At 29.9% G+C, this 22736-nt stretch overlaps 2 protein-coding genes across 9 annotated transcripts; one reads left to right on the top strand and one right to left on the bottom strand.

Annotated features, from left to right (window-relative positions):
- Positions 1–682: 682 nt before the first annotated feature.
- LOC108480501 (uncharacterized) lies at positions 683–6893 on the bottom strand. Of its 2 annotated transcripts, XM_017783522.2 has the most exons (18): positions 6352–6483; positions 6051–6137; positions 5242–5561; positions 5067–5144; positions 4722–4942; positions 4267–4359; positions 4003–4086; positions 3603–3719; positions 3368–3473; positions 3209–3271; positions 3056–3109; positions 2808–2865; positions 2439–2515; positions 2116–2186; positions 1972–2032; positions 1810–1869; positions 1300–1362; positions 683–1039 (listed from the first exon to the last, which is right to left on the bottom strand). In XM_017783522.2, exons 3-18 carry the CDS (start codon positions 5476–5478, stop codon positions 917–919), a joined length of 1566 nt encoding a protein of 521 aa, XP_017639011.1. In that variant the 5' UTR covers positions 5479–5561; positions 6051–6137; positions 6352–6483; the 3' UTR covers positions 683–916. The 2 variants fall into 2 exon arrangements, with proteins under 2 accessions (XP_017639011.1, XP_017639010.1); XM_017783521.2 differs by lacking the exon at positions 6051–6137 and having other exon boundaries at positions 6352–6893.
- Positions 6894–16689: 9796 nt separating this feature from the next.
- Positions 16690–22060, top strand: LOC108483703 (DUF21 domain-containing protein At1g47330). 7 transcript variants are annotated; one of them, XM_053030262.1, is made up of 13 exons: positions 16690–16747; positions 16960–17154; positions 18132–18208; positions 18296–18379; positions 18621–18734; positions 18887–18973; positions 19124–19263; positions 19360–19447; positions 20179–20252; positions 20433–20593; positions 20689–20948; positions 21052–21098; positions 21699–22060. In XM_053030262.1, exons 2-13 carry the CDS (start codon positions 16977–16979, stop codon positions 21853–21855), a joined length of 1467 nt encoding a protein of 488 aa, XP_052886222.1. In that variant the 5' UTR covers positions 16690–16747; positions 16960–16976; the 3' UTR covers positions 21856–22060. The 7 variants fall into 7 exon arrangements, with proteins under 7 accessions (XP_052886222.1, XP_052886226.1, XP_017642741.1 ...); XM_053030266.1 differs by having other exon boundaries at positions 16694–16732; positions 17104–17154; XM_017787252.2 differs by having other exon boundaries at positions 16695–16732; positions 20689–20900.
- Positions 22061–22736: the final 676 nt, after the last annotated feature.

The raw sequence follows: 22736 nt of genomic DNA, 5'->3' as shown, positions 1-22736 counted from the left end.
TGTCCTAATTTTTATTTTTGACATAATGATAAATTCAGTCTTCAATATTTATATATTTTATAAATTTAACCCTTATTCTTTTTAACAAAATTTGACAATTAACATTTAATAGAGTAAAAATCTTTTGACATAAGAATTTTTTTACCAATTTGTATCTGTTTGTTTTTATTAAACCAACCAATCCGAACCGATTATAACATTACTTGGTTTGGTTATAAAACTTTTTTTAATTTAAGAAAATATATATCAAAAGTTGATAAAATTGAAAAATTAAATTATGAAGATTTATAATTGATAACCAACTATGATAACCGATTTTGCTCACCTCCTACGTTAGACAATATCACTAAATCAAAAAGTGATAAATCTTAAAATCGTACATAAACAAAATATTAATTAAACTTTGTTCTAATATACAATTTTATATATGAAATTTTGATTTTATCCAATTCTCAAATTATTAACAAATATAACATCATTTTATATTTATATATTCCATACCACAAATATTTATATTTATCCAATATATAAATAATTTTATGTATTTATTTCTTTAAACATGTATAATTAAATCAAAATTAAAGTTTCACATATATATCTAAACCACAATTAAATTTTATGTATCAAACTACACATTGAATCTAATTGTACCAAACCAAAAGAAAAAAACAGAGAATCAAAATTAATTGACAATTTCTCTTGCATATCTCAACATTTAATAGGGTGCAAAATCAAGGATCAAGACAAAGTACAAAAGCATATATATATCTTTTTCAATCAAGTGAGGATTTAAATGAGTAAATTAAATACAGTAAAGGAAGCCATGATTGCATGGACAAGAACATAAAATGAGGACGTTGAGGCTATGTTTTTAACCCTCCAGATATGGGTTTTTTGAGGTTTTGCTTTTTTTTTTTCAAAGGGGAAGAATATGAAATTCATGGGGCATGAAATCTTCACTTGGTCTATAATACTTATCTGGGGAATACAAACTTAAGTTGGAGACTTGGCTAGTGTATAGACAAGCAAATCTTTCGACCTGCATCGTGCAAAAAAAAAAAAATGGAACAACTTCAGTAAATAACGAATAAAACGTTCTGCACGGTTTACAACAAACTCCTATAGCTCTGTTACGACCCACTGTATCATGCACATAAGTAGTTATTGTCCTCTTTGGATGACCAACCGGTCTCTCAAGGCTTTGCCACCCAAAGGTGCGAAATGAGAGTATCCAGTCAGCTGATGGGTCGTGATCAAACTCTTATAAGAAGGATGATGGATGGTTCGGTTTAGTCGTACCTGATGGGCAAAGCGAGAGTTTTGATAGCCAGTCTTCATGAGTTGTCCCCAGATCTTATGGAACTATTACGTGAAAAGATAAAATAAGCATTGTCAGTGCCTGGATTCAAAGGTTGATCATAGGTAAAAATATCATAGAGGCCCTGCTACTGAAAGTCGAATTGCATTTTGCCCCTTTTAAAATTAATCCTTATATGTAAGATTAAAGAGCAAACTTGTCCGTCTGTTAAAAATTCCATTCATTTTTACTATTAAAAACAAACAAATCTCTATACCTCAGACATGTATCTATTTGGTTATTTCGTCAGCCACATCAGTTTTTAACATTAAAGAATGAAATTTTTAACAAAAAAGACTAGTTTGCTCTTTAATCTAATGCATAGGGACTAATTTACCCATTCTTTTTAATAAAAAAGGCAAACAACAATCCGACAACTAGTTCAAGAGCCTTCTTGGTATTTTTACCATTGCTCATACTATTAAGCGAATAGAACAAGGGAGTTCCTCCACCTTTTGATGACACTCCCGTTGAGCTTGTTGATGAGCAAGTCGTGCTTGATCCCTTTGAGACTGTTTTAGGGAAAACATTGAACAAAAAAAATCTGAGAAACCTTTAAATCGATATTTCATCAGGCACTACATAAAATAGATCGATGACTTATAGAGCCTAACCTCCAGTTCACCCAAAGCAGAAGTCATTTTCTGTTTTTCATCATCACGAAAACTTTCAAATCTGAACAATAGGAATGCAACTCTTAACAACAACAAAAACCGAGTATTAATAACATTGTTTTGAATGATAGAATAGGCACTTACTTAAGAGACCATTTCAAATGATGAATTTGATCTTCGACAAGATCACGCTCGTTCCTCAACAACCTTAGTTGCTGCATGAAAGCATTAGTATTAATCGCAAGCGAAATAAAATACCAGTGGTAACAAATATGCATCAAAAGAAAAGAAGCGAGCAAAATGTTCATTACTAGAAAATCATTCAAGCTATGGAATTAATTGTTATTACAACAGATTCTTCTCGATGAATTATAAAAATTTGCACTATATTATCCAAATAATATAAGATTGAAAGACCATTGCAACCATCTCAATTTAACATCATATAAAAAACATGTAAAACCCACCTTTCGCATATCTCTTAATTCCCAAAGCAATTTGACCTCCCTCTCAAGCTCTGGAACAACAAGCATTGTTCTCCATCCTAATCACAGGTAAATTACAAAATTAAAAGCACAATATTTGCTCATCTTAACAGCAATGAAAATAACGTAACAGTCAATGAAAATAATGATGACAAACATACAGAAAATTAAATGAGGAGTGCATACTACAAAATCTAATTATATTCCATAGACTAGAAGTACTAATTGTCCCATTTAGATACCAAACTTTAAAGGTCAATCTCACAAGATTAAAATAAACAATAATGAACAATTTAAATGCTACAGAAAACAAGGAAAAAGGAGGGGATGAAGAATAAATATAATTCATACCAAGAACCTTCTTGCTCCGCAAAATATCTCCATAGATATGGTCACCAACATAAAGCACCTAAAAGAAGCAAGGAACTAATAGATAATGAAAGACAAACAATGAAACAAGGACCTCCAAGGTGGACTCAGGGACCAAACTATGTTAGAGAATCTACTATGGAATTTAACAAGTGAAAGATTACATGAAAAGACACATATGAAGACCACAACTCTTTTATGATTCACCAGATCAAACAAAGAAGAATCACCTGTGAACTTGACTCTATAGAAAGCAACTTATGAAGATGAGCAACATTGCCACCCTGAAAAGTTCAAATAAATTTTAGTCGTAATCTCATAATATCTAATAATACATTTGATGTAATATGTCAATATCCAGTACTAGATAGTATTCAAAATACCTGGAAGACTCGGCAACTCTTGTTTAATGCCTTAAATAGAACTTCCGGCGATGTACTTCCCACCTTTTATCAAAAAATGTGTTCAAATCACCAAATTACCATATGACATAGACATACTACTGAGTGAATCCAGAATTACGATAGTATATTTCAACCAACCTGGGGCATAGGAGTTCCATTGTCAGTATTGAGAAGCATTCCAGACTCAGGTTCAACCTCAAAAATATTGGCACGGTTCTCTTCTTGAAAAAATCCAGGTTTTGCACTGTAAGGATACTTTCATCTTCAATGTCAGAAATCAAAGGATGAAAGCAGAAAACATGTGTTGTAGATATTAATAAAAACAAAAGAGAAACTATTACTAGTATTATGATGAACTAGGAGGAAACTAAACCTGCCAGTGATGACAACATCAAAATATTGGAGCCAATCAAAATTGCAACTGAGACTACCATCCAATGTACGAGATGCACAGAGAAAGTTCATTACAATATTTGTGTAGTCCCATAAACTGCAAGAGATTTCAATTGTTAACTTATCATTCTAGACAGCCTTAGAAAATGGAAGTCGGATATGGTAATATAAAGAAGCTCTTGTACATACTTTCAATTAAAAAGCAAAAAACTCAAGAATCACCAAGTACAAAACCAAAACCATCTATAGCATGTGTGCCAAAATCTTCCAACATTAGGCAAAATCTCTTCAAAAAAAAAAGGACAAGAAATTTGCATTGAATCCCTTACTACTTTTCATGCATAAACAATGAAGATATGAAATCAGCAAGAGACATATACCTATTTGTCACCAAGAATGTAGAACGGCCAGAATCCCTTAGCATTTTGAACATTGGTACTATAGAGGTATCTTCATTGATATACCTGACAATGAAATGGAAAACTAAATAAAAAAAATCTCAAAATGCATTATCAGAGAATGTCCTAACAAATAAAAATCTGCCCCATTTTGCCAGCTTCTCTTGAATTTAAATAGAGATTGACAACCAATCTTAGTCTTAGTTGTAACTTAAAATTATAAAACCAATGTCACTGTTTAATTACCTTTTAGGATCCTTTGCAACCATCTGCTTTAAGGTTCCATCCCTGTGGCACAAATCAACAGCAGCACGAACATCTTTGTACATGTGGGAGTAACTGAAAGCATCATTTATAGTAGGGATTGCTCAATATACAAAACCTGATAAAAGGAATCAGGATTTAAGTACCTAACAGTTCTCACTTTATGTTATAATTGAGTGTCAAACCATGTAGCATTTTTTTTTATATTACTGTTTGGCAATTATATAGTAGAATCAAATAAAAATTACAAACGTGTACTGCTTTGTAACTTAATATATCTCGTTAAAAACTACTACTAGCATGTGGTAACTACCTGTTACACTGATGGCAACTTTTCAAACATTGTTTGGATTTTTCTAGAAGAGTAGAAAGAAGCAGTAACACAGAAATTTAAATAGTTATAAAATTATTGAAGAAGCAGTAGTTAAATTTCTTACTCAGCACCCTCAGGAACTTTTCCAGGATTATTGTCCTTATAGTCAACAAGTTGAGCAAACAAGTAAGCTTCAGCTAGTGAAAAGAGTGTATCAATGAGGGCATAATCTGGCTCATCAAAAGAATCCCGAATGAGCGTATTCCCATAGGTTCCAACTTTATCTTCCTTTGACAACTCTCTGAACCCATGGTATGCTACTTTAACATACTTATGTCGATCCATCTGTTAAAATGACAACCATCACAAGAAACAAACATAGTCAAGCACAGTAGATGACAGAGAGCAACAGACAACTATTATTTCAAGCTGGCTAGAGATAACTGTAGCAGAAAATAAATGTGTCAACCTTCAAGATATTTCCTCTCTTTTTGTCTAGAACCAAGCCTCTAACCATGTACTTCGGATCAAAAGTCCACTCTAGTAACTGCATGAAATTTTATCCCTATCAGCATGCCTCCACATATCACTCAAAATCAACATTATTTCTCAGTTGGATGTAAAAACGCTTAAACCTAACAAACCTCTTGAGGATAGCCCAAATCATACACCAATTTTCTGATTGTGCCTTCATACGCAAGGGACTCAAAAGTCTCAGGTTTATATTGTGCTAAGGTATAATCCATATCAAAGCCAACAGCAAGAATATTCTTCATATTCAGCGACCTGTTGCAGAAAATTTGCTTTCCTATATCAATTTTACATCCTCCTTCAGGAGATGACCATACATGCAGTCCCTCAACACCGTTGCTGCTGGCCATAAGATGAGATTGTGAAGCTTTATCACCTAAAATGGTCCCAGCACTATCGTCCTTTGAGTAGCGAGAGTTCGATTGATTAAACCCTGAATATATTGGCATGGATAAAAGGGGGTTAGCACTAATGGCAAAAAATGATTCAATCTAATTCCCTAATCCATTAACATGTGTCTCATGCCAACAACAATCATCATGTCCTCAAAGAATGAATATTACCCAAAAGCCACTAGAAGCCCGGTTAATTAAACCAGCAACATATTCACAACAATCATCTTAACATTTTCGATAGATTCATATGAGAATTCAAGTATTAGATATACAAACCAGCGAGATGACTCATACAATCAAATTAGTATGAACCTGAGTGTCTCATTATGCTGATAACACAAAGGTATTATTCGCTTCAGCTGCACCCAAAAAGGACAATACCTTTGCATTATCAACACAATACTCTAACATTACTCAATTAAAACCGTGAAGAAATTACAAAAAAAAAAAAAAAATCTTTTTAAAATCTAAAAACAGTACAATTTCCTAGAGACAAACAGGCAAGAAAGAAAACCTTGACATCTTACCTCAGAAGTCAAATCAAAAGATCAAACAGCGCACCCACGTTTAAGTTCCAAGCCTAAGAATCTTCCAACATATGCGCCAAGTAACACCTAAAAATTCCAATTCCTCAATCAAAACTAATCCAATTTTCCAACTAAATTAACTTTCAAACTCTATCATTCCCTCCAATTTTACACTTAAAACACCAAAAACGAAAACAATTTCCCTTAACCTCAACCACAACAAACCAAACAAAAAACAATCCAAAAAATGAAGATGATAAATGCCACAACGCATTCTAAAAGATGAGCTAAGTAGTGTAACCTGCAGTGTGGATAGGTCTAATTTTGGCGGGAAATCCAGTGGAGAATCGAAGTATACGGGAAGAAAAAGGAGCGGGAAATTCAGGGGAGAAGAGGGATAAGCAAAAGGCAACGTTCTTCTTGGGAATTCTCATTGTGGTGGAATTAAATAGGCATTGTTGAGAAATTAAGTGGTAAACTGAAAAGACAAAAAAAAAAAAAAAGAATCTGATTCTGATGACGAACAAAAAAATTTATTGGGAATGTGGGAATACAATTTGGTGATTAGATTTGTAGATAAACAACGACGCGAGGAAGAATGGAAGGTGAAAAGACGAGTTAACAATTAAATTGAATTAAATTGTACTCTGTTTGGGGGAAAGGAAAATTAATTTAAAAGGAAAGAAAAGGGGAATATTATTATTCCCATATATGAAATTGGAATCGGAATCGAAACTAGATAATGAATTAATTATCCATTTATTTGGTTAATTGGGAAAAACGTGGAAGAGAACAAAAGGGAGGGAATTCAATTCTTTCTGATCTGAATTTTCTCGCTCTATACTGGTTAAAAGAAAATGAAAATGAAAAAGGTATAATATTAGTTTTAGTCCTTATAATATGTTAAAATTTGAGATTTATTTTGGGTAAACTACTACTCAACTATTAGTAAATTTATTTTTTATCACCCGATTATGAGAAGTTACAAAATTATCACTCAACTTTTCGGTTTTGCCTTTTTTTGTCACCCAACTATCTTTGAAGTTTTGGGTGTCTTCATTTTTACATTAGCTCACTAGTGATACAAAATACAAAATTGAATAATTGGGTGACCAAAAAAAAATTTATTAATAATTAGGTGACTAGTAGTGCAGTTAACCCAATTTAATTTTCCTTTTATAATGCTAATGTAGCCGTTAGATCGACTCATAAGTTGAGTTATCTACTAAAGCTCAAAGGTTTAGAAATTTAAGAGGGTTTTCATAAAAATATTAGGTTCAAAAAATAAATTTGAGCAATAAAATTAAACCCATTTAAAATATGAATTGAATTTGAGTTTGAAAATTCAAAGTCCGAACCTAGCTCGAAACGTCCTCTAAGTTTATAACATATTATATTATATTTGTATATTGTTAATTTTATAACACATAAATTTTAAATTTATAGTAATATATAAAATATAAACATTAAAAAATATTGAGGTGTCTATATATAAAGTTTTAATAAATTAAAAATATATAAAATTATTAAATATTAAATTAAAAATAATATAGTAAAAACTAAAATATCTAATGAGAATTTCTAAAATTTAGGAAAAGCCCTTAGATCTCATTTACAAAAAATTTATCTTAATAACCAATTTGATGGGAAATTTAGACTTACTAATAACAATATAAAAATTTATATCAAATTAAAGGAAAATGACTAAATATCAAACTTCAACATAATTGGAGTACTAAATGCAAAATTAAACCTAAAATAGAAGAGCAAAAATGAAGTGACACGTGCATCAGTACTTTGTTAAGAGGCTGATGAAAACAGTTGTACAATCTTTTGTCGTCTTTTCATTCACCACGAGGATTACGGGATTCTGTGGTGTATTATTTGTGGCTGTTTTCTTGGTCAAATTTTATAGAGGTCCCTGAACTATGTGTTTTTTATTTGATAATTTATAGTCCTTTTACTTTTAAAAATGTATATTTTCAGTAATTCAACATTTTTCCCTGAAATAGTTTAGGGTAAACTATTAGTAGTAGCCCAATTATGATTTTCTTTTCTTCTTGGATACCTAATTATAAAAAGTTACAAAATAGTCACTCAACTATCAATAAATTTCTTTTTTTGTGGCCCAACTATGAAAAGTTGTAAAATGGTCACTCAACTATTAAATTTTGTCTTTTTTGGTCACTCAACTATCTTGAATTTTAAGATGTTTCCATTTTTATGTTAGCCAGTTGGTGACAAAAAAAGACAATTAAATAATTAAATTACCGTTTATAACTTTTCATAATTAAGTAATCAAAAATAAAAAATCCATAATTGAGTAACCTCTATTGTAATTTACACTAAAAAATGCTAATGTGTATATGCCACATCCAAAATTAATAAATCATATCAAATTATTTGATAGCATTTGTGAAAAAAAGTTGACATTAGTATAAAAATACACTTTTGAAAAACAAAACATTATAAATGATCAAATTAAAATAGAGGACTAAATCCACAAAAATGCATAATACAATAATTTTTATAAAATTTGACATTTTCAAGTTAGATTTGGTAGGGTGTGAATGAGAACATCGTACAAAATATTCAAGTTTGATTTGAGAATAATCAAATTGATTCAATCATAAAACCTAGATAATTCCTTATAAAATTCAAGATTTTTCATTTTACAAGAAAAACTAAAATTAATTCTAAAAATAAAGGAAATTAATAATATAAAATGGTTTTCTTATAAAAACTCAAGTATTTCTCTATAAAAGCTCATGTAATTCCGTATAAAATCCCAAGCTTTTCCCTTTTATTGGGAAGAACTAAAATTAATTCTAAAAATAAAAAATAAAATATAAAATAAGATGAGTGTTCAAAATAAAATTTTACTGAAATTAAATAACTAAAATAAACATCGAATTATCAATGACCAAAATCAAAATAGTTGCTAACAAAAATTGCCTAAAATCAAAAAAGATTTATTTCCGATATTTAAAATAAAAACTTATAAAAGTTGGATAACCAATTACGAAATATACCCTATAATTTATAGTGAATGTTTTTAAGCAGACGAGGCAGTGTTTGTTGGTGGATCATGAAAAAGAGTTGTGCAATCATTTGTTTTTATTTGAAAAGTTTTTATTTATTTATTTATTTATTTATTTTTCTGGCTTTGCTTTGCTTTTGGTGATAAGTGATAACATAAATAATTATTTTTTTTCCCATTTGAGTTGCAATGTTGATCAAATCCTGTCCACTATTTTTAGATAATATACATTACACACACATATATATATATATTATGTATGTAGTTATTTTTTAAAATTGGTTAAATAGGTGGTTTTTTTTCAGATTTAGAGAAATAGATTGATTTTGGAGAAAAAGTATGAAAAGTGTGTCTAATTGAACGTATTTTCTGCACAGTTGGTAGAAAGATTCTTCTAGCTAGACGAGCTTTTGCTGACATGTTAAAGAAAGTACGCTTAGCTAAACACATTTTTTTTGGAATTTTCAAAAAACACTTCCAGCTAGGTCTGTTTTTCTGACATGTCAGCAAAAATTCGTCCAATTGAACGCGCTTCCACACACTCTCTCCAAAATCAACCTATTTTCCTCAATCTCAAAAAAAAAAAAAAATCAAATTGACCAATTAAAATAACAACATATATATACACAATTTAGCCTATAATGTATCAATTCAATGTATATATTTGTCTTCACAAGAAAATTTTAAATAAATAATAATTGAAAAGAAAAAAATCTAAATATCATAATATAAAATAAAAATAAAAATTGTATGGAATATTTACGTAAGCATGTATCAACTTGAATCAAATTATAATATACCAAAGTTTATTCTTAAAGTATGAGAATGACTTACCAATCAAAAGGTTTAGGCTGTATTTGATAATTCATTGAAAATTTTAAATTTATTAAAAATTAATATTTTTAGTGTCAATTGAGTCTTAATTCGATTGGTATGGGTATTATTGTCAATGTAAAAAAACATGGGTTCAAGTGCATTAAAGTGCATTATCCTCTTATTTATGAGTTGAAATGGTGTCAAAAAACAGATATAATTATAATAACCTATAATAAGATTATTCAATCAACATTGCTTAAAATGGTAAAATTCAAATATCATTATGTGTAATTTTTTAGATTTTCCATAAAATACAAAATGACAAAAATACCCATATGTTTGTTATCTTATAAAAAGAATGGGTTTTCGATGATTTCTCAACTGAGTTGAAACCTAAACCTAATTAATAGATGACACTAATTTAATAAACTATTTAAATGTCGATTGAGTCTTAGCTCGATTGACATAGACATTATTGTCAATACAAGAGGACGGGAGTTTAAGTGTGCTGAAGCTCATTATCCTCCTATTTATTGTTTGGGGAGAGACTATAAGTACTTATAATAAAATTATTAAAAAAAAATAAATATAATAGTGTATATATTATAGTGGTTTTTGATCAACCATCATGAGTAATTGTATTACATTTTGGCATATATGGTCCATAATGTGATTATTATATGATGATGATTAAACAAACAATTTTGCATGTGATAATTGCATATAATTTATTATGATAATTTATTTTATTTTAATTGTATAATATATTAATCAACATGATCCAATATTCTATAAGAGATAATGTATAAAGAGAATTTGAATAAATTCCTTTCTATATAAATTTTAATAAATCAATCGTGATTCATGAGGTTACATAAAGGCACTTTAAGAACAAGTTAGGCACAAAAGAAAATCCCTAATTTTAAATTGAATTTATATTTGATACATTTATAATATATAAAATGATTATATAACAACGAAAATAAAGGTAAGTAATTGATTGAGTCTCATTTCGATTGATAGCAACATTCTTGTTAGTGCAAGAGGATATAGGTTCGAGTGCACTAATGCGCATTATTCTCCTATTTAAGATTTACGAGGACTATGATAATAAAGAAAAAAATCATGTCATTTTTAAATAATAAATATTAATTTTATTATAATTTTATTTTATTGGTTTTTAATAGTATAAAGACTAAATTAATTCATTTAACAAGAAAGAGACTAATTTGATCAAACTATATATCTTGAACTTATTATGCATATAAGTTTTCAAACCAGTTTGATATCTCTATCATATTGATTTAAAATACTATATATATATATATATATATATATATATATGTCAATGTTTATTAAATTATTCACAGCATTTTATATAAAATAAATAGTTAGAATTTTTATATTTATATCAAATTTTTCATGCATGATTTATATTAATGGAATGTGAAATATGATGGTTGTATCATTAATTAATTGTCGATACACTTTTCTTTTGTCCTCGAGCTACTTGGTGTGCTTTCGATTTTAACTATTGTTTGACACAGTTTTTATTGAAACAACAAACACTAGTTTGGGTCAATTTCAAATTTTGGTAGTTTTGGGTTCGAATTGGTTTTGTTTCCAAACGTACGAGTTTGGGGTTCAATTTTTTGTGTCGAACTATTATGATTTGGATCATTTCAGGTTATTTGTTTAAGCTATTTTGGGTTAATATCATTTTTTATTTGGTTTGTTTCAAGTTTTAATCGTTTAAGTAAATATTAGTTTAGTTGAACGAATTTGAGTTGACTTTGTACGGTTCAAGAAAGTTGGATTGAATCTAGATTCGAATTGATTCTTGGGTTTGAGTTAGAGTTGACTTAGATTCATATATATTTTTTTAAAATTCACATCCGCCAAGTAACGTAGTGGTAATAGTTTCGACTAAGGCAATAACATTAATAATAGTAGAACGTATAAAGACTAAATCTTCGAATTAAATATTGTACAAAGATGAAAATCATAATTAAACCGAAACATGCCCTATGGATTCAATTCCCACACATATCATATGGTTGATAAGCTCAAATATTATAAGGTCCATATAGGTTTGTTAATTATGATTGAAGTTTAAAATTTGATTTGGTCATAAACAATTGGTCGTTCAACTCGAATTGATTTAAATTAATTTGATCCAGACTCAAAAGTCAGTCGAATTTGAACAAATACTTGAAGTAATCATCACTCAAAATTATTTAAACCATGATGACTTAAATTACGAAACTTAAATCCGAATGATTCGAACCCAAAACAACCTAAACGTGAAATGATCCAGAATAATCCAAACATGAATTTAACCTGAAGTTGAAATGAATTGAATTCGAAGCTGATGATTATTGGAGACCTACATAATAGTTTTGACATAATTGCAAAATTCACTTCTAACATGTGAAGGTTTTTTTCACATTGGCTCTTCTTTTTTTTTTTTCTCTTTTAATGTTAAAAAATTCAAATAAGGTAAAAATTATTAGTATTTTATTTTGTGTAACGTGACAATTGACATGTCATCAATGATATGATATTTTGAGTTAAATTTAAAAATTCCAAAAAAACATTAAAAATTATAACAAATAAAAATCTAAAAATCAAAAAGTTACTAAAACTTTATTAAATAACTATTTATTGTTTGATCTTGGTAACTATTCCAACGTTGGGGTTTGAGATTTTTTTTGTCCAAGTTAGGTTTGAACTTGATAATTATTCTCACATTGAGACCTGAGCTAGGTAACTATTCTTACATTGAAGCTTGAATTTTTTTTTTAAATTAGTCTCTTTTGGTTATTGTTCCCACGTTATGGACAATTATCGAGTTTAAAACTTAACTTAGTCCAAAAAATTTTAAACTCCTATAAAAATAGTTGCTAAATTTAAGTAGTTTATAATGATTTAATCCTATTAAAAAACTATAAATCATAAAAATTAAAATTTATATAAAAATTCAAAAATATTTTGAAAAAAAAAAAAGGAGCTAGATTAGGTTAGGCTAGGCAACGCAAGGCAAGGCTAGGCTATTTCTTTATAATTGCTACTCAACTTGGCTGCCACCCTACAACTAGTGTCGAATCCTCCCATCAAAGATGTACATTTATAGGTTGCTTTTTTTAACCCATTTAAAAGCAAATACTGCTACATTTATTTGGTATTTTGATGCCTTAAGTTTTACTTTTGTATTATATAAATATATCATGTTCGGATTTATTTTATTTAAATATGTACTGTATTTATTGATTGAGTCTTAGTTTGATTGATATAAGTATTATTGTTAGTGTAAAAGAATGTTAGTTTTACGTTAAAACGTATTATCCTCCTATTTAATGGTTACAAAAGGGATATCGGTAATTTTAATCATTGTATCAAAAAGAATAAAATGACAATAACATATGATGAAATCAATACATGTAAAAGTTAACGTTGTCATTAACTTATTGACGTGAATGTCACATGGCAGTGTATGTAAAACAAAATAAATACATGTATATAAAAAATAATAATGTCACGTTAACAATAAATACATACGAGTTATCATGTGACATCCATGTGAACAAGTAAATGACATTGTTAAGTTTACCATTTAATTCTAACTTATTTGACAAAATATAATAAATTGAAAACTAAATTAAACATAAAAAACTAAAATATTGTTTGTATTGTTTAAGAGGTGTCACCTATTTAAAGATCCCATTATAAGACATACAATGCATTACAGGCATATGATCATTATGCTTCAATCGGGTTATTCTATTCCTCCTCTTAGAACGAAAAGAAATTAAATCAAAATACTTAATAGCATCGCGATACATTTATACAAAACTTCTACCCCGGGCACACGCAATGGAGCCATAAACAGTCAAGTGAAATCCAATTCATGAAATAATTTGATCTATGGATAGTATCGTTGTGGTAAAGGTCGTAATGCCAGAGGAATCATTACTGCAAGGCATAGAGGGAGAGGTCATAAGCATCTATACCGTAAAATTAATTTTCGATGAAATATATAAGACATATATGGTAGAATCGTAACCATAGAATACGACCTTAATAGGAATGAATACATTGTCTCATGCACTATGGAGATGGTGAGAAAAGATATATTTTACATCCCAGAGAGGCTATAATTGGAGATACCATTGTTTCTGGTACAGAAGTTCCTATAGAAAAAAGGAAATGCCCTACGTTTGAGTGTGGTTTGAACTATTGATTTATGTAATTGAAAAGAACCAATTAGGCTTACGACAAAACCTAAAAATCAATGACTGATTCAATTTGAGTACCTCTACAAGATAGACCTCAATAGAAAACTGAATAGTAACGACAGCAAGTGATTGAGTTCAGTAGTTCTTCATATAAAATTATTCTCTAAAGATATAATAATATGGAGAAGACAAAATTGTTTCAAGCATCGACAGAATCAGAAGCGCCCCTTGTTTCAAAGAGAGGGGGACGGGTTATTCATATTTCATTTGATGATCAGAGGCGAATTGAAAGCTAAGCAGAAGAGAGGGGGACGAGTTATTCACATTTGGAGGGAGGGGTAAAGATGTCTATGAAATAAACAGTTAAGATAAAAAAAAAAGGAGAAAAAGAAAGGCATGACGATAAAATTAGTCCCTAATGTTTACTCATTTTGGCATTTTGGCCATTATTCTTTTTTGGAGGGGTCATTTTGGTTTTCAACAATTAAAATTTAATCAAATTGTTTCTTTTCACGAAAAAATTAATTGAATTGTTAAAATTTTAATGACATTGATATGGCAACTCATGTGGCATTTTATATATACTTCATTACTAACATAGATAATTTTTTTTTAAATTTTTATGAATTATATGTGGACTACCATACTAGTGACCACATCAATGCTATTAAAATTTTAACATTTCGGTTAATTTTTTGTAAAAAAAAATAATTTGACTAAAATGACCCCAAAAATAAGGGCAAAAATGATAAAATGAGTAAACGTTAGAAGTTAAATTTATCTTTATACCAAAAAGAAATATCAATCTACCATTGATCCTAAACATAAATTTATCTTTTAACTAATTCAACCAATTTTAATCCTAAAAATAATAATATATTAAATAATCGATTTAACAAATTTCAAGCCATCAATATAATTTTCTAATTATTAATGTAACTTTATCAAACGATTACAGCTTCCCCATCCAATCCAACTCACCTACGAGGCAGTAGCATAAGGCTTATCCTTTTGCCAATGGTACCTTATCAAAAATTGGGCTGCATTTAACTCAGAGGCAAGGCATGGTCGCTAAAAGTCCAAAGCTGGATGGGACCACTTCAACTTTATGCAAATTAATAAATATTAGTTACACCCCACATAAACATGTATATTAACATTTATAAATACGAGATTACGACACTGATAATATAAGTGGAAATATATATATTTATATAAAAATAATTAACGTTTTAATTAAAATGAAAAATTATAAGCTTAAAAATTATATTGTTTTTGATTTAAATTTTATTATATGTATATTTTTTCTAAAATTTTTATGTTTAACCTTTATTTTTATATTTTATAAATAAAAATAATGAATCGGTTTAATTTTTATTTCTTAATACAAATTTTTATTTTTTATCAATTTTAGTCCTGCAATTAGTATAAATTAGAAAAACAAATTATATATATTAAAATTTAATTCAAGAACCATCTTATTAACATGAGGTGATCTTCAACTACTTTTTTTTCATATTTTATAATTAAAAATAATGAATTGATTTAATTTCTTATTTCTTATTATTTTTACTAATATTAATCCTAAAATTAATATAAAATTTAAAAATGAGTAATAAAAGTATAAACAAATAAAAAGGACGCGTGGCTTAATTTGAAGAACGGGGCACGAATGGCGGCATGGGGAGGGGCAGAAAATTTTCGTTCAGTTAATATCACATTACAAATGTTATAATATATTTTCTACATTAAAATTTAAAAATAATATAATATAAATTAATAAAATTAATAATTATTTTTAATGAAAATTTAAAATTTAAAAATTTGGAAAAAAATATAAAAATAAAATAACTAAAATAAAGTTTAAAAATTAAATAGTTTGAAAATGGTCAACGACATAAAAATCTCTTTATTTGATCATTTATTATATCCTATCCTTTTCTTTCGGTGGTTGTAAATTTATTAAAAACTATCTCACTTTAAATTTAATATTTAACATTTTAAAACAGTTAAATTAATATTTTTAATAAAAATATTAATTAAAATATTAAATTTTGAATATTTCAACCCATGGCAATTCATATATATAAAATTTTATAAAATTGTAATAATTATTATAATTTTATGGATTTTAAAATTTTATTTTTAAATATTTTTATAATTTTTAATTTATTTATTGATTTAGTGTATAAGATAAATAATATCATACTAATAAAAAGTAGCATACATGTGCTATTATACTGATTAATTATCTCAAAAAAGATTTGACTCTTTTAAAAAATAAATGGTCAAATTTAATTAAAAAAATAAATGCCAAATGTTAAAAATTAAATTTCACATTATAACATTTTACAATTATTATATTTTTAAGATGGTTGTCTCATCCGGTTCAATTTCTGGTTCAGTTTTTCATAATAGAAAATCAAATTACACCAAATCAATATATAAAGATTAAATCCTCAAATTAAAATAGTACAGGGATTAAAACAATAATTTAACCAAAGTAAAAGACAAAGATTTCTTTTATATTTAATGTGAAAACAAAAATGGAAGTTGCAGAGATACGTATTCAAGTAGTGGCCAGGCTGTAGGTAAGCTGTATATATGTAAGTGCTGGTCGCGTACTGAATTTTTTTTTTCCTATTTTCATCCATTTTTTCAGGTACCCCAAAGCAGTTAACTCTTAAAAATCACCCCTCCCCCCCCCCCAAAAAAACAAAAATCCAATTCTTGAACTGATTTCATTTGTTTTCTCTGTTATCCGATCAAAATTCTCTAAATCCCAAAAATCCTTTTTTTTTTGCTGCTCAATAAGCAGAGTTCGGGGGTGTGAAAATGGCTTCTGATGTGCCTTGTTGTGGTGTTGAATTCTCATTGTATTTGTTGATCATAGTGGGGTTAGTGTGTTTTGCTGGGTTAATGGCTGGTCTAACACTAGGTCTCATGTCTCTGGGTCTTGTAGACCTTGAAGTCCTCATCAAGTCTGGCCGTCCTCAAGATCGTATCCATGCTGGTATCCTTTGTTTCTAAAACCTCTTCTTTTTAGATGAATCATTGATTGGAATTTCCTTGTTTTTTCATTGAGTTAGTAGTTGGTTTCAAGTATATATCATTTATGTTTGAAGAGTTGAACTGAGTTGAATCACTGAGTCTCTTCGCCCTATTACCTAGTATGTTAGGCTGGTTGCTGAGCTCTGATTGCACGGTGTTGTGGATGTAGAAAGGGGAGAGAGGCTGGTTGCTGAACTCTGCTTTGGTTGTTTCTTTTGCTATTTGCTTTTGATTATTCATAGGAAAAAAGAGAGTAATAATTAGTTTCATGGAGAGCTTGATACTGAGTCAACTCGAGGTTTTAGTGATCATTTGAGCTGATCTTTATGTTATCTGGAACTTGGATCGGTCTGGTTTCTAGAAACTAGAACTAGAACGCAATTTGCTACTTCTATAAAATGTCTTTGATTTGTTTAGTAGGAACGAAATATGATTTAGTGGAATGTAAACTGTTTTTTTGAACTTATATGTATTGTTTTTGTGTTTATATAAGTACGTAGTTCTACATAGATAAATTCTTAAGTTTGTGAATTTTGTGGAACTCAGATCGGTCCGGTATAAACTAGAACTAGAATTGGAACAGAATTCTCTACTTTCATAAAAATGTAATTCATTAGGGGTAGCCTTCTCTGATTTGTTTAGTAGAAACGAAATATGGTTTATTGAGACGTAAACCGGTTTTTTGAACTTATATGTATTGTTTTTGTGTTTATATAAATACACAATTCTAAATATATAAATTCTGAAGTTTGTGAATTATTTGTTTTACTCAATAACTTTGTAATAAACTATAGGTTAGTGGGAACCTTAGTTTGGATCATTAGTGTTCCCTATTTCAAAACATGCATACCAATTTGAGAATAACTAGAGAGATAGCGATTTATGGTAACAAAGCTTTTAGCAATAAAGAGTTTTTTGTTTTGGTTTCTTTTTTGGCAGCAAAGATATTTCCTGTGGTGAAAAACCAGCACCTTCTGCTATGTACTCTATTGATTGGAAACTCTTTGGCAATGGAGGTTATTACTACATTAAACCATTGTTATTATCATTTTCTTTGTTCAATGTTATTGCTTGTTAGCTTAATCTCCTTTCCTTCCATGTAGGCTCTTCCCATTTTTTTGGACAAGCTTGTGCCTCCATGGGCTGCAATTTTGGTATCAGTCACTCTGATCCTCATGTTTGGAGAGGTTTGTTGTTAACATGTTGAACTTAGCCATCTTTTCAAGGAATTTGCAATATTGTTTTTAATACATATTTGTTGAAAATTCTAGAAAAAAGCCCCTTAAAATGAGTTTCTTACGAGCTCAATAGTGTTTTGTAAGAGATTCAGTAATTTTGTAAGAATTTTATTAATTTACATTATTAGGAATTCAGTAACTTTAAGAACTCACACTAGAACTCTCCCCATGTTTGTTCATCTAACTGCAGATATTGCCACAAGCCGTATGCACCCGTTATGGCTTGAAAGTTGGAGCGGCAATGGCACCTTTTGTCCGTGTTCTTCTTTGTCTTTTCTTACCGATTTCTTATCCAATCAGCAAGGTACCGTGCTATATGAATCCTCTGTTATTTCATCTTGAATAATGGTCTTTTTCTGTACCATACAACCAAGTACTGCCTAAAAGCTGTTCTTAGACATAGTTGAAATTGGTTTTACATATTATGTTTAGTTTATAAATGCCGTGTACTTTCAGGTTTTGGACTGGATGTTGGGTAAGGGACATGCTGCCCTCCTACGAAGAGCAGAACTAAAGACATTCGTGGATTTTCATGGCAATGAGGTATCGGATTCAACTTGGAATGTTGAAGGTTTTAAATTTCGAAGTTTAGGACCTTGTCACATTCGTGTTCGACATTGCGGCTTACACTTAATGGTTTCATGCATTCCTTAGATTTTCTTTATCCGTCAGTACATATTATGCTTTTTTTAGGCTGGGAAAGGTGGGGATCTAACTCATGATGAGACAACTATCATTGCCGGGGCACTTGAAATGACTGAAAAGACTGCTAAAGTTGCTATGACGCCGATATCGAATGCATTTTCACTTGATCTGGATACAACTCTTGATTTGTGGGTTTGTGGATTCTAGTGTGTTGCAACCGTAGGATTTTACTACTCGTATGTTTTCTTATGTTTTTTTCTGGTCTCTTTATCGTTGTATTTCAGGGAAACGTTGAATAAAGTAATGACAATGGGTCATAGCAGAGTTCCAGTTTATTATGGAAACCCGAAAAATATAATCGGGCTTGTTCTGGTAAGGTCCTTTCTCTGCATAAGCTTATTGTTTCTTATAGTGTCAATTATGAAAAGTCTCTCAACTGTTTGATTTTATCTTTTCTGGTCATAAATGACTGACTGGAAGATGATGTGGCAGCTTTTAAAATGGGCTAATAGCAACTTTAGCCTTAACATTTATACATTGTGTTTATCTAGGCTTTCTAAAAAAATTAACTTCTAATGTTTATACATTGTGTAAATTGGTCCTTTTTTTCTTTGTGACCCTTTCAACTAAAAAGCTAAAAGAAAACAAATCTATCAACTAAATTTGATCGGAAATATACCCAAAATGGAAACACTCAAAATCCAAAATAATAATCTTGATTTTTTCTCATTCTTTTAAAATCAACTCTCAATGTCACAAATAAAAGTAAAACTGAAAAAAAATCAAATTACACAATGTGTAAATGTTGAGGGTTAATTTTTTCGGAATCAAGACTAAATTGACTCAATGTATAAATGTTAAGTGTTAAAGTTGCTATCATGTCAATTTTAAAAGCTGTCAAGTTATTTTTTGTTAGTAATTAATGGCCGGTGACCGAAAAAAGAAAAATTCGAAAAGTTGAGTGACTAACAAAGAAAAAGTCGAATAGTTGGGTGACCATGTTGTATATTATCATCTGCGGCATGGCTTTACTTTAATTCCTTTTTCTGTTTTTCTATCTTTAATTATATATTCATCTCCTTGGTCTGGCTTGAAACATGCAGGTTAAAAATCTTTTAACAATTGATTCAGAAGGTCCGGTTCCGTTGAGAAAAATAATCATAAGAAAAATCCCCCGGTATAGAATCTCCTCATTTTTGTCATACTGTAAACTTTTTTAGTTAACAATGGATGTATGTCCTCTTTGGGGTTATCCAAAATCAGCTTAAAATTCAGTCAGTTTATTTTGCTTTCATGTTTCCCCCACTGCAAGGACTGAGCTTAACACATTCTTCTTTGCTTCTTATTCACCCTACAGGGTCTCAGTTGACATGCCACTATATGATATTCTCAATGAATTCCAAAAAGGTCACAGCCATATTGCCGTGGTATATAAGGATCTTAATAAGAGCAAAGAACGTCTCGAGTTTAAGGATAGCTGTAAGAAGCGAAGAGGTGAACCCGAGATGTCAAGAAAAGGTGAGCATATAAGTGTTTTTCATGATTGATTCCTTATGGAATTAAGTTGCCTAATGTGGTCCTTCTGTAGTAATATAACCTGTCTTCATTTCCAGATGATCGTAAGATTGGTGTAAGTGCCCAGATATCGGGGCTTAATTTGGACTCGCAAGATGTTCGTACACCTGCGGCTAACAATGACGGAGGTCAGCTGACAAAGAAGAGCCCACCAGCTACTCCTGCCTTTAAGAAGCGACACAGAGGTTGTTCGTATTGCATATTGGACATAGAAAATTGTCCTATTCCAGAATTCCCATCAAATGAAGAGGTAGTCGGTGTTATCACCATGGAGGATGTTATCGAAGAACTTCTTCAAGTAAATAATACATATCGTATCCTTTCGTAGTGGCCTGAACGACTAGCGGTATGGTTTATAGTATTTACGTGCTAATTTCTTTTTCTATGCTTGCTTATGACAGGAGGAGATATTAGATGAGACGGATGAGTATGTTAATATCCACAACAGGTAAAATTTTCACCGTTTCTCCATGTTCATTTGGTATTGTATCTTGTAGGTAAAATTACCATAGAGGTCTTTATATTAAGAGTCGGATTGCTTTTTGATCTCTCTACTTAAAAAATGGATAAATTAGTCCCTATATATTATATTAAAGAGCAAATTAAGCCTTATGTTAAAAAAATATATATTTTTTTAATGTTAAAGCCACTAGTCCTCATACGCTAGCATGAGTTATACGTGACATATCATGTGTCACTATTTGGTAATTCTGTCAGCCACGCTAGTTTCTAACTGTACAAGGGGATATAGTTTTTAACAAACAAGATCAATTTGCTCTTTCATCTAACATAAGACTGACTGATTTGTCCAGATTTTTAATTAGATGGGGGCAAAATGCAATCAGACTTTTACTATAAGTGCCTTTATGGTACTTTAATTGTTTCTTTTACTTTTATTGAAAAGTATAGTTCAACACGGATTGGTCTTTAAACAGACCAACATCGTGTTTGTGTCCCACGCAAATGCAAGTAGTAGACTATAGTTAAGTACCGTAGTGGACTATCGTAGACGTCGAAATAATGACATTAGCAATTCATGGCAATGCAGGATAAAGATCAACATGCATGCACCTTACGAAAATGCTAGCATCCCAACCTCTGCATCTCCGTCACCCTTGACAGCTCCGGGTCCTACACCAACCCTTTCGGTCTCCACCAGTACTTCAAATACAGGTTCACCTGCCACAACCCTTTTCCCTATATGATGTGATAGTCAAATACGGACAAAGAAAAATATGTTAATATTCTGTTACTTGGTAAGAATCAATGACTGACCCTACTTAGTTTTAGGTCGGAATTGCCGGTAAGATACATGCTTTTATAGAAAACCGGTACTTCTTGTCGAAAAACTCATATATGGACCTCATCCTATATAGAATTAAAGACTGATCATGATTGTTTTGCCTAAAATATGCTTTGAAATCGTTAGTTTCATTTATTTCATAGCAATCTTCACAACAAACTGATATACTTTGAATAGAATGCGATGGAGATAATGAAGAAATATATATATATATGGGGGGGTAAAAGTACCAAGAAGGCTTCTATATTAAGAGTCATATTGCATTTTGTTCCTAGTAACAAATATGTAAATTAATCTTTATTTAGACTAAAGAGCAAATTAGTTCTTTTTTGTTAAAAATTTTATCCATTTGTATTAATAAAAATTGGCATAGCTGACGAAAAAAATTAGACAATCATGTTGCGTTGACATACACGGACTGGTTTTTAACGATAGAAATAGATGAAATTTTTAACAGGACCAGTCTATTTTTTAATTTAACAGGAACTAACTTAACTATTTTTTAATTGAATCTATTGGGCCGATGATTTGGTGACTTAACTAATTCAACTACTAGTTCGATTCTAAAAACATTGGAGAGAATTTCCTATTAAATTTGATTCTAATCCAAATCTTATGAAATGATTTGGAGAATGTAAGATAAATGCCATAACTAAAAGACAAGGCAATAGTGAGATTTAATATGTATTTGGTACAATCAATGTCTGTTTCATGTTTATTTTATAGTTCATGAAAATTAATTATTTTGAGATTCGTTGGTCTCCACGGCCAAAATCCATCAAT

The sequence above is a fragment of the Gossypium arboreum genome, chromosome 6 (assembly GCF_025698485.1).
Source record: "Gossypium arboreum isolate Shixiya-1 chromosome 6, ASM2569848v2, whole genome shotgun sequence".
Taxonomy (NCBI): Eukaryota; Viridiplantae; Streptophyta; class Magnoliopsida; order Malvales; family Malvaceae; genus Gossypium; species Gossypium arboreum.
This window is presented reverse-complemented; position numbering and strand designations above follow the sequence as displayed.